Source organism: Eleutherodactylus coqui, chromosome 10 (assembly GCF_035609145.1).
Source record: "Eleutherodactylus coqui strain aEleCoq1 chromosome 10, aEleCoq1.hap1, whole genome shotgun sequence".
Lineage (NCBI taxonomy): Eukaryota > Metazoa > Chordata > Amphibia > Anura > Eleutherodactylidae > Eleutherodactylus > Eleutherodactylus coqui.
In genome coordinates this window covers 52,197,227-52,209,073 of record NC_089846.1, presented here as the reverse complement: position 1 = coordinate 52,209,073, position 11,847 = coordinate 52,197,227, and the positions used below count along the sequence as shown (strand labels likewise).

General features: G+C 41.2%; 1 protein-coding gene across 3 annotated transcripts in view; it reads right to left on the bottom strand.

The window, feature by feature from the left end:
- Positions 1-1,990: 1,990 nt before the first annotated feature.
- The window catches only part of EDA (ectodysplasin A), a 130,653-nt gene continuing 120,796 nt past the window's right edge, over positions 1,991-11,847 (bottom strand). The window contains exons 7-8 of one of the 3 annotated variants that reach the window (XM_066580990.1): positions 9,110-9,240; positions 1,991-3,137 (exon numbers count right to left, since the gene is read on the bottom strand). In XM_066580990.1, coding sequence (XP_066437087.1) covers positions 2,886-3,137; positions 9,110-9,240 — 383 coding nt within the window. In that variant the 3' untranslated portion in view covers positions 1,991-2,885. The remainder of the gene's footprint in view (positions 3,138-9,109; positions 9,241-11,847) is intronic. The other 2 variants (XM_066580991.1, XM_066580992.1) reach the window with 2 other exon arrangements.

The window sequence follows — 11,847 nt, the reverse complement described above, 5'->3', positions numbered from 1 at the left end:
AAGAATACAGACAAAGGTCAGAACCAGAATGCACAAACTAATAACTGCTTTGTCAAAATGACTCATGACACCCATTGCTTAGGTATCCTCCATGAGGGAAGGAGGCTTTAATAGAGCCAGAGGCAGATGGTAATTGGAGAGGGATCCAACAGGGGAGAATGTGTTTGCCCTTCAATGGAGAGGATGGGCACACACGAGAGCCCTATGAGAGCAGACACCAGGGTGCCAGCGAGTGAAGGGGTTATGCAGTACATGGATGACGGTGCCTGACTGCAGCCCCAGGGGCAGGTGAGCAGCAACAGTATTCAGTTAAGTAATATATTAAAAAGCAACTTCCCTAAAATAGGAATTTTTTTCCCAAGAATATACACTAATGACTAATTCTAAGAAATGAAGCCAACTTACGGTTGCCCAATACTTCATTGCAATACTCCACTTACCATAGTACAATCATCCCAGCATTCTGACACACTGTCCAAAATGTGATGGGCATGAGGATGTAAACAACTTAAATTACTACATAATCAGTAATATGTTTGTAACATTATGCAAAACACTTTGTAATATACTGTACAATGTTATCAGAGGAATTTGGCATATTCTTCACTTTGCAGCAGCCTGTAGTGCAGTTTCCTTTAAATGTTCAGAAACTTCATTGCTTGCCAACAAACTTACATCAGGTACAACGAAGTATACAGCAGATTATTGTCATCACAGTTTGTATCATACATCAAGTAAGTTCAACCTACAAGCAGCTGGTTGAGGGCTACCTTCAACTCACAAATGGAGGCGATGAATTGTAAAAGTAGATTAGTTGTAACTTAGCAAACATTTGTTGAAACATATTCAAGTGTGATCTTAGACACTAGTAAAGCTATCATCCCAAGTACCAGGCCAATACTTAGAATGAGTAATAAGCCGTTTTATGCTGTAAAATAAACAACAAATACATGTTTCACACTTCCCACGCCGCTCGGCTCCAGTCAGGTTCTTCCTCACTTCTGGGGAGCACGATCAAGTGCTAGATGGCATGTGACAGCTTCAGCCAAACTCTGGGCTCGGACTCTCTGCAGCAGTCACCGACCCTGCAGCATGAAGAGTGGAAGGAAGGGGTGCATTGGAGAGAAGCAAGAGAGGTACCTTGTTATCTATTTTTTAAAACTGTTACAGCAGGACAAATTCCAGGTGTATCCTTGTGTATATAAACATGAATGTAGGCGGTTTTCAATACGTAAATTTCCCAATCAAGAACCTGAGTGGTCATGCACCATTCATGCATAGATTGTCACAGATGTGGAGGATACTGGAAAAGTATGGCTTTTTTTCTATTTGTACACCAAGAGGAGTGGACAAGATGGAGAGTCTGCCGTTTTTGCAATCTAAGTGAAGATCACGTGTATAAATTATAAATGCGCTTTGAAATAAAACTTGACATCATGGGGGCATGTCAAAAGATTTGATTAGTGGGGTACCGGTTTCAGAGACAGACTCCCATCAATCGCTAGGACAAAGCCGCACAAGTGTTCGGCCAAGAACTTCCTCTGCTTGATGGGCCCATCTTTAGCTAGCAAGCAAAGACAGCATCTAGCCGAGCACTTTTGTTCTAGCAATCGGTAGGGATCGCAACACCTACCGATCAAAACTTTTGTATATTTCAAATTTAAAACTGTTAACTACCAAAAAAAACTTCTTTCATGTCAAGGAAATGTGTCAAAAACAGAAACTAATGTATACTAAACCAATAATCCAGAAAAAATGCCAACTTGCTCGGAGTGGATGACAGATTTGGGGCCTCAGATTTGATAAAAAAAATACTTTATTCTGCCTTGCCCATTTTGAAAAATAACTGAAATGCGTAGCGGAGTCCATTCATAATACAGGATCAATGCAATAATGGAAAAGACTCACACTCTTCGATATAAAGTTCGCTCTTGCACTGTCAGTTACATGTAGAGAAAAGGCGGCGAAAGAATTCAGTTCAGACACAGCATATTTAGAAAGTTTTTATTTTTTGTTTTCCTGCAAAGATTTCTGGGACTGTTCCATATGAGGTTTCCGAAAATCCAAACACCCCTCACTCAGATGTATGGAAAGGATTTTCAGTAGCAGAAATTTCTGCATCAAATTAGACACTTGTGACTCTGTGCTAACGGCGGTGTGAGTGCGGAGTTAGTCCGGGGCCACGTAAGGCATTTCAGTTGTATTTTGTTTCCTTAAAGAAAAAAATGCAATGAAAAAGGAGCATTCAGAACGAATGAAAAAATATGACTTTCCATTCACAGAATGTGCTTCTGTTTTATGTGCTTTATGCGCCTTTGGTGTGTGTGTGTTTTTTTTTTTAAAGCAGCATGACATTTACGGCCACAATAGTTAGTAAAAAAAAAATGACTACACTGCAGTTTTGTTTTTCTGTTAAAAATCAGGCAGGAATCTATAGTCATAGAGCGAAAGTCCAAAGTATTGGTCAAAATTGGATAGAATTTGATGCACTGTATTTTGCATTAATAAAATTATTTCTGTTGTGTATATATTATTTATTAAGACATAATGCGGGGGGAAAAAAACAGTTTGTATCTCATTTTATCAATAAAATTGTCCACCAGCGTTGATGATCCCTTGCATGGGAAGTGGCCAGCTAGTGCAACAAGAATCCCAACAGTACTGGCAACATGGTCCACACTTGCAGAATTGTCCGTATTCTTCTGAGGAATGCAATATCCAGTGCCATTCTCAGCATAAAACAACCGCTTATTTCTTCATGTCCGCCACTACACCCAACCAATCACAGACTTTCATCACAAAAAAAACAAGAACTGTGACTTCTGTTAAGTCCAGTGGGCTAGTAACACTATGTGGGCCTTTAAAAAAGTTTTTGTCCGATAAGCTTATGAGCCAGGGAATTCTCCTAAACGTATGGCTCCGAAGAATGTCGTATGTTTACTCATATTGATGGAGATATCTGCATGAACCATCTTTACAGCAATCTTCTGTTTGGCTTTTAGGAGGCAAACTCCAGCGGTGTAGCAGGTATTGAAGTTGGTTTTACCAGGCTCTATGCTTCGTGTACATTGCAGGAATGGCTTCTCATCAATCATCACAGCATAACTTGCAATATCTGTAAAGTTGATATAGTAAACCTGTGAGAGGAAAGTGCTTAAAGTCAGTTTAAAACATACTATCCATTTCATGAAACTTAATGAGCTCATCTTAGTTGAGTGATCTACGATAGGGCACAAACTAAAAAGTTAAGGGGTTGCCCGAGTTAATTTTTGTATAAATATGCTCACCTCTCCTGACTTCCCTGCAACCCCGGTCTTCCCTGGAGAGATGAGTATCGGTTCTGTTATTTTTACACATGGGGAACATATTTATACAAAAATTAAGAACAACCCCAAAATGGCAAATTCAGCCCTGCAACATATTTGTATGTGACTCTAATGAGACAATTTGGGGCCACGTTTCTTCTAATCAAGCTTTTTCATAGATCAATTTCTTGTCCACATGACCGTAAAAGTGGGCAAATAAACTATGGTTGACTTTTACAGGCAGTCTGATTTTTTTTTCAGCAGGCAGACAATAACTTCCATAGACATCAATAGGACCAAATTATAGAACAAATTAACATTACAACATCATGTGAAAGAGTCCTGTTAGGTCTCACTGCTCTTACAGCAAGGAATCCCCAATTATTGTGTAGAAGCCTTCTTTTCCTTTAAATATAGAGGAAGCCCTGTTGTCTAAGCTTACAGTCCTAGGTCTAGACAAGACTTCTGTACTATCTGTCCATTCATATATTTGTACATAGTGATTTGATCAAAGACGAAATTGTACCTAGCGTCCATGGGCAGTAAATCACAGCTTTATTATAATTCCCATAACATTGACCAAGAGACGAGACAGCCGTCTTGTTGAACCCTGAAGGAAACAATCAAAGCCCAAATTGTGCTGGATTGCCTGTTCTGTCATTGGATGCCTCCCTGCACATCTTTGCATCCTTCATGCTGGACTATTTTTTTAGTGATTAGATCATCCTCAAGACATGTTTATCTTGAACAATAACCCAAGGTTTGATAACTTGTCCTGGCACTGTAATCTACCCATTCCCTTAATTATTTTGGTTAACTTTCTCTGCACCTCCTCTAGTTGAGCCATATCCTTAGACACAAGTGCCCAAGTATGTAGACAGTAGTCAGGCATGGTCAGGCCAGTGACTTGTACGGAATAAGGTTTCTTAAAGAGAATCTGTTACCATCTTTTTACAGCCTTCTCTGAGTGGCATTCATACTAAATGCAGGGATATGTCTGCTGTATGTATGTCCTAATACTGATAAAATGTATCTTTCTCTCAGAGGACTATGGAAAGTCGTCCTCTATACTCATGAGCTGTAGGCTAGCCCCGTCTAAACCAACCATTCTCCAGCCACTGATTGACTGCTGTCTGCCTATTAAGGTGCATAAAGAAATAGCTGTCAATCCATGGCTGGAGAATGAAGTGGGTGGGGCTAGCCTGCGACTCTGGAATATCAAGGGCTACTTCCTGTAGTCCTCTGTGTGGGTGCTACTAATAAAATGCGAGTTTCTTCCAAACTACTGCACAGATACATACAACAAAACATATCACTCACCATGTGCCTATGACTACCTTGTGCTGCTCTGAATAAGGGCTAGAAAAAAATGGTGACAGATTTCTTTTCACTCCAGTCTTCAATTACCCCCAAAAAGGTCATGTTTTCAGGATTTCCTTAGTATTTCAGGTGAAAATGCCACCAGATGTTTTCTCTATATCCGCAAATTATGGCCTGTGTGAGGTATTCAAGGACTGGAGTTGTTTTGTCTTGTGCATCTATGTCCCAAGCGGTGGGCTCCAACCAATCTGACACGCATGACCTATACTGAGGTTATCAATATCAGAGTTCCAAGAAACGCCTTAGGGTGGCTGCACACGAGAGTGTTTTTGTGCGTACATAGGTGCGCACCTATGTATGCGCAAAAACACGCGTGTATGAAGGTCCGTGCATTGCCTTCAAATGAGCCGCGGCTGCTGCCGGCGGCTCCCTTGAAGGCAATGGTCTGCCGGCACCCCTGATTTGTTTTTCAGGGAAAAGCTTTACACATAAGCCCTTCCCTGAAAAACAAGAATTTTAGTGTAAAAAAATAAAAATACTTACCTGTCCGCCGCTGCCATGTTCCCGCGGGGATGAAGAACACATCTGCCACATGCGGCAGATGTTCCCTTCATCTCCGCGGGGAAAAAGAATTCCCTGCTGCACCTGCCACATCTGTGACAGATGCAGCAAAGGAATTTTTCATTCCTGCGGGGAATAAAGAATTCCCTACCACAGCTGTCACCGATGACAGCTGCGGTAGGGGATCCAGCTGCCGGCATCCTGTAATTGTTTTTCAGGGAAGGGCTTTAAATATAGGCCCTTCCCTGAAAAATAAGGAAAAGTGTTTAAAAAAAAAAAAAGTGAACTGCTCATGTGCTGTGTGAAAGCATGAAAGAACTATTGCTATTGAATTCATGAATGGGTGTGAGTGAGGCATGCCTCTGATTGGCTCAGCGCTGAGCCAATCAGGGGGCAGGTCTGACTCACACCCCCTTCACACCCACTGCAGGACGGCCGCGCGGAGCTCCGGCTGCCGGCAGAAGGTGAGTATACAATTTTTTTTTATTTTTACACATTTTAGGATGAATTGCAGGTAAGGGCTTATATATTTAAGCCCTTACCGACAATTCATCCCGGGCTTGCCCGCAGCGCATTGCTTTCAATGGAGACGGCTGTATTGCCGTCTCCATTGAATGCAATGCGCTGGACAGCTCCGGCCCGTTTCTAATGAAACGCGTCTAGGAGCAGATTTTCGGGCGATTTGCGGGCGACTTGCGCGCACCGGTCACGCGATTTGCGGATGCGCATCCGTCATGCGATCCGCAAATCGCGCGAAAAAACGCCCGTCTGACTAAGGCCTAATACAGTCTTCCAGACATCAGCTGCTTTCCCAGTACTGCTAACATCACTGCCCACAACCGGTCCTCTCTATTAATCGCTTAGTGAGCAAGCTTTTATTTGTTTTTCCATTTTTGTTTTTTTCCTCCCTCCTTTTAAGAAATCTTAACTCCTTTATTTATCCATCGCCGTAGCTGTATGCGGGTTTGTTTTTTGTGGGACGAGTTGTATTTTTCAATGGTGCTATTTATTGTACCATATAATGTACTAAAAAGCTTTAAAAAAATTCTAAGTGGAGGAAAATGAATAAAAACACAAAACGACATTCTGCCATCTTTAGTGCGTCTTGTTTCTACGGCACACAAACTGCAACAAAAACGACATGATATCTTTATTCTATGGGTCAGTACGATTACTACGATACCAAACTTGTATAGTGTTTTATTTTGCTGTACTACTTTTATTTATTTTTCAAAGGCATTTAATTTGTCAAAGTTCTTTTCTGCTGCCATCTTCTTTTCCATCGACCTAGTTGCACGAGGGCTCATTTTTTTGTGGGACGTCCTGTAGTTTGGGTTGGTACCATTTTGGAATACATATGGCTTTTTGATTGATTTTTATTGCATTTTTTCTTGAAAAGAAAGGGTGACAAAAAAAGTGCACTTCTGGCGTTTTATTTTTATCAGAGGATGTTCATCGTGCAGGGCAAATAATGCGTTAGTTTGATAGATCGGACTTTTATAGAGGCAGCGATACCAAATATCTATTTTTGATTCTTTTATTGTGAATATGGCAAAAGAGTTTATTTTTTCGTTGTTTTTTTTAACTTTTATTACTTTTTTTAAAACAATTAGTAAAACTTTAATGTTCTTATTTTTACGTTTTTATTTAAGTCTCAACAGGGGACAACAACCTGTGATGCTTTGATCGCTCCTGCAGTATGATGTAATGCCATAGCACTACATCATATTGCGATCGGGCAGGGGGGCTTGATAGGCATTCTGCCATGACAGCCCTGGGACTTTTCAGAAGGCCCCTGGCGGCCATGACACCTGCACTGCTCCCCGCGATCTCATCGTGGGGGGCCATACGGGACCTCCAAACATCGTTCGGGGCATTTAAAGGCGCATCGGCATCAAAAGGCGTATCGGTGGTCACTAAGGGGTTAGGCACAATTTCTTAAGACCCTATAGAGTACAAGCCATCACGGTAGCTCAAGTAGTGTTAAGATGCCTCAAGATTTCTGCCCTGCAAAAAAACAAACCTACTACATACATTTATTTATACTACATAAGCAGAGAACACCGCGCAAAGAATAATGAAAGCTCTAAACCTGTTCCAATAGACCATCATGATAATGGAAATGCATGCCATGAAGGCTTAATGGAGATGCATTACACTTGAAATTTTAGTCTGTCCAGATGAAAGCAGACCATAGAGTCATGAATTCTTTCTGCTTGAGAGTGAGACCAAAGTCTTCTTCATAAGAAATGTATTCTAATACATACTCTGTTATGGATGGTATAGAATTTGTGATGGGAAAATGCTCTATGCAAAATCTTGCTTGTGCAGCAAAAATTGCAATGTCAACAGAGGAATGCAGGAATCTCCTTATTCAACATATAGACCTGCTAATTTACTGACAGCCAGAGCCATACAAGAGCCTTGGATACATCTGTTTCAATCATAGGTATGAAATGCAGATAGGTTCTATGATGTTTGGCTTGGGGAGTATAGGCACAGATTGTTACAGTTTTCCAAAAAGATTTGATATACCCTCCATTGTTCATGAGAAACAGCCTTTCTTTGAGGAGGGAATATAAAAAAATAAATAAAACGAAGATGTTTTTGGTAACATCCCGCAGAGCCAATCTACTAAATAGACACTTCAGTCTAAGGGTGGCTTCACACGAGCGTGTGCATACGCACGCACAAAAACACGTTTCTATTAGAACCAATGCATTCCCTATGGTGTGTGCACATGTCCATGTTTTACAGGCGTGCGTCTGTAAAGATAGGACATGCGTGCACCATAGGGAATGCACGCATTGCCTTCAATAGAGCCGCGGCTGCCGCCGGTGGCTCAATCTAAGGCAATGGTCTGCCGGCACCCCTTAATTGTTTTCAGGGAAGAGCTTTAAATATAAACCCTTCCCTGCAAAACAACCATTTTAGTGTAAATAAAAAAAAAGTTATATATATATATATATATATATATATATACACACACACACACACATATATACACATACATATATATAAAAATATATATATTTTTTTTACCTGTCCGCTGCTGCCGTGTCCCCCGTGGGAATGAAGAACACATCTGGCCCATGCAGCAGATGTTTACTTCATCCCCGCGGGGAATAAAGAATTCCCTACCACAGCTGTCACAGATAAGAGCTTCGGTAGAGGATCTAGCTGCCGGCACCCCATAATTGTTTTTCAGGGAGGGGCTTTAAATAGAACCCCTTCCCTAAAAAACAAGGCAAACTAGTTTAAAAAATAAAAAAGACACATACTCCTCTTCCAATCACAGGCAGCTCTCGCCTGTCATTCATTCAGCGAAAGCTGCCTGTGATTGGCTGAGCGCCTCAGCCAATCAGAAGCAGCTCTTTCAGCAGGCGGGAATTTTAATTCCCCGCCTGCTCAAAGAACTGCATTGCAGAGTCGGGGACAGCGCAGAGAGGACGTGGCTGAACCCCGGCAATTGAAGGAAGGTGAGTATGTGTTTTTTTTACACTAGTTTGCCTTTTTTACTCAGGGAAGGCTTTATATTTAAAGCCTTTCCCTAAAAAACAATTACAGGGTGCCGGCAGACCATTGCCGCGGCTCCATTGAAGGCAACGCGCAGTTGCATACACGTGTTTTTGCGCACTGGGGTGCGCACATATGTACGCACCTAAGTACGCGCAAAAACGCGCTCGTGTGAAGCCACCCTAAGAATAGAGAAGCGCTAATAAAAGCAGAAGGTGCAGTTATTATGATTTGGATGATGCCAAGCTTCGTTATCTCGACTGCCGCTGATTAAATCTATTACTTAAAGTAACACAAAGGCTATAGGATTATGGTTTACTATTCAACTCTTGATGTAAGATTAAAAAAAAGACCATTTTACACTAAAAGGTGAAGAAAACAGGAGCTAGGTCCAAGACCGTACTCACTTCTACCTGACTATAGATGAGGTAGGTACCATCCACAAGCACCTCCAGTTCTCCACTGCGTGTGTGCAGCCTGAAAACCTTCTGGTTAATGGTAATCCGGGACCAGTCATGGAGAATTCCACCTGAAAGATCTCAGTGTGAGAGAACGGTAGTCACTCAGTACATGTCAATAGTAACAGAGTATCAACATACTGTTTATTATTATACATTACAGACAAAACCTAACAATCTGTATCTACCCCCCCTAGTAGGCAAAGCCACCTCCCTACTGCCCCAGTTGTCACAGCAGTCTCAACATATCCCCATGTAGTCTCACCATCCACAAACTCAAATCTGCTTAGGCATTTAAGAAGGGGAAAATTGAGGAGGTTAGCTGTGTTTATTCTGATGTTTGATGTTTTCTATGATGAGCTTGATAATAGTTTTATCTTATACATTCTGTTTCTTAACGTGTCTTTTCCTCTTTTATATCAGAGGTTCTAGTCCTTTGGGTATCCTGCGTTGCCATGAAGATTATCAATTTTACGGTGTACTCACACAAATGATTTTCACATGCAAGTTCTGTCAGATTGTAAGCACAGAAATCGCATGTGAAAAGAACTTACTAATTTCCATGGCTGAGTTTTCTCTTGGGCAACATTTCAAAAAAAATTTTTAAAAATTGCGGCATGTCCTACTTTTGGGTGATTCTTGTTCAATTGGACATTATTTCCTATTGGAGCATGAAAAAAAATGGCATATGCATGCCATAGAGTTTGCAAGCAAGTGTTTTAACTATTGGGGGAACATGTGATTTTTTTCGCACATGTGTAAATTTCAAGTTTTACCCATCATTCTGCACTTAATACCCCATAAGGAAAGAGTGAAAACAGAATGTTAGAAATTTTTAATTTTTTAAGAAAATGAAAAACTAACATTTTGTATTGACATAAGTATTCAGACCCTTTATTGTAACACTTGAAATTCAGTTCTGGGGGCCTGCCACTTCTCTTGGTCATCTTTGTGAGATGTTTCTACACCTTGATTGGAGTCACCTATGGTAAATTCAGTTGACTGGATATAATTTTAAAAGGCAAACCCGTCTCACAACTAACAATGCATATCACAGCCAAAACCAAGCTATAAGGAAATAACTACCTGTAGAACCAGGCGGGATTGTATGGAGGCTTTGGAAAAGACTACAAAAAATTCTGCTGCATGGCAAGTTCCCAAGAGCACAGCGGCCTCTATAATTCTTAAATGGAATAAGTTTGGAATGACCCTAAGCGCACAACTAAGACAACGTAGAAGTGGCTTAGGGACAACTCTAAATGTCCTTGAGAGGCCCAACCACAGCCCTGACTGGAAAGAACTGAAAATGGCGGTTCACCGACGGTCCCCATCCAACCTGACAGAGCTTGAGACGATCTGCAGAGAAGAATAGCAGAAAATCCCTGAATCCAGATGTGCAAACCTTGTGGCATTATGCCAAAGAAGACTGGAGGCTGTAACCACTGCCAACAAAGTACAGGTTCTGAATACCGATGTCAATACTAAATAGTCACGGCACGGCCGCTCACCTGTTCTGGGACCTGCAGTTGGACGTCCCCGCCTGTTGTATGCTGCATAGTCCTCTTCCATCTCGGCTCAATCTGAAGCCTCTGCATGTAATATTTGCGTGCACTCTCGCCCTCTATCTGAAACGGCTAGTGAGCACGCCCCAATTCTGTCCGACACCAATGACCAGTCTACTTCTGCTATATTGGTCATCCACACCCTAGGGTAGACACCTAAACAATTGCTCTCATAAGTGATTGTGACAAAGTCTCAGTTTGTGTGTATTCCTGGTTCTGATCATTCTGACTTCTGTGCTCCCTGACCTTGGTTCTGTATTTTGGACTATGCTATTGCTAACTGCCCTTACCTACAGCCTGGACCTAGTTTATGCACCTGTGCTGCCAGTCCTGACTCAAGCCTAGTTTTCAACTATATTCTTGTCCACACCATCAGGTACTCTGCCTTGGCCCAGTGCAGCATTAGTAGCCACACAGCTGGGACTATCTGTGCATGCAACAGCTTGGGAACCTGTATCCAGGCATTTAGCCCACAGCCAAACAGGTGTTTGGCAAGACAGATACACAACCATCAACCGGACCAAAAAAAGTTAAGTTTTTAATTTGTTTTTTTAAGATTTCGAATATTCTGCTTTCACCTTATTATTAAGTAGTATTAAGTGCAGAAAGATGGGGAAAACCTTGATTTTTATCATTTAACCTTCATTTAATTTGCACTAGGCCACAAAATGTCAAAAAAGTCAAGGGTCTGAAGACTTTCCGAATGCACTGTGTATCACACTCGCCCATGTAAATACAGCCTAATATAGAAAATACTTGATTACAGTGTTATACATTGCTCTAAACTTTCCACATTCTTCTTATCTTCCCCTTCCACAATCAAATATATTGTTGGTCTCACAGCTACATTTTTAGTATCTAGTGTTATGAAGAGGGTTTTTCTTGCAGCCTGTGAACTTGACCAAGATGCACATAAATGTGATTTATTAGTTCATTCAATATGAATAAGAGTCTCAACATGCTGCCAGGGGAACAAGAATATGGCCTTTACTACAACATATCCAATTCTTTGTTTCCCCTGAAGATAAATCACAACAGTCTTTGCTAGCTGTTTATTCATCTCTCTGTATGGCCATAAATGTATAAATATATCAAGAAAAATCAATAAAAATACACAATTTGTCT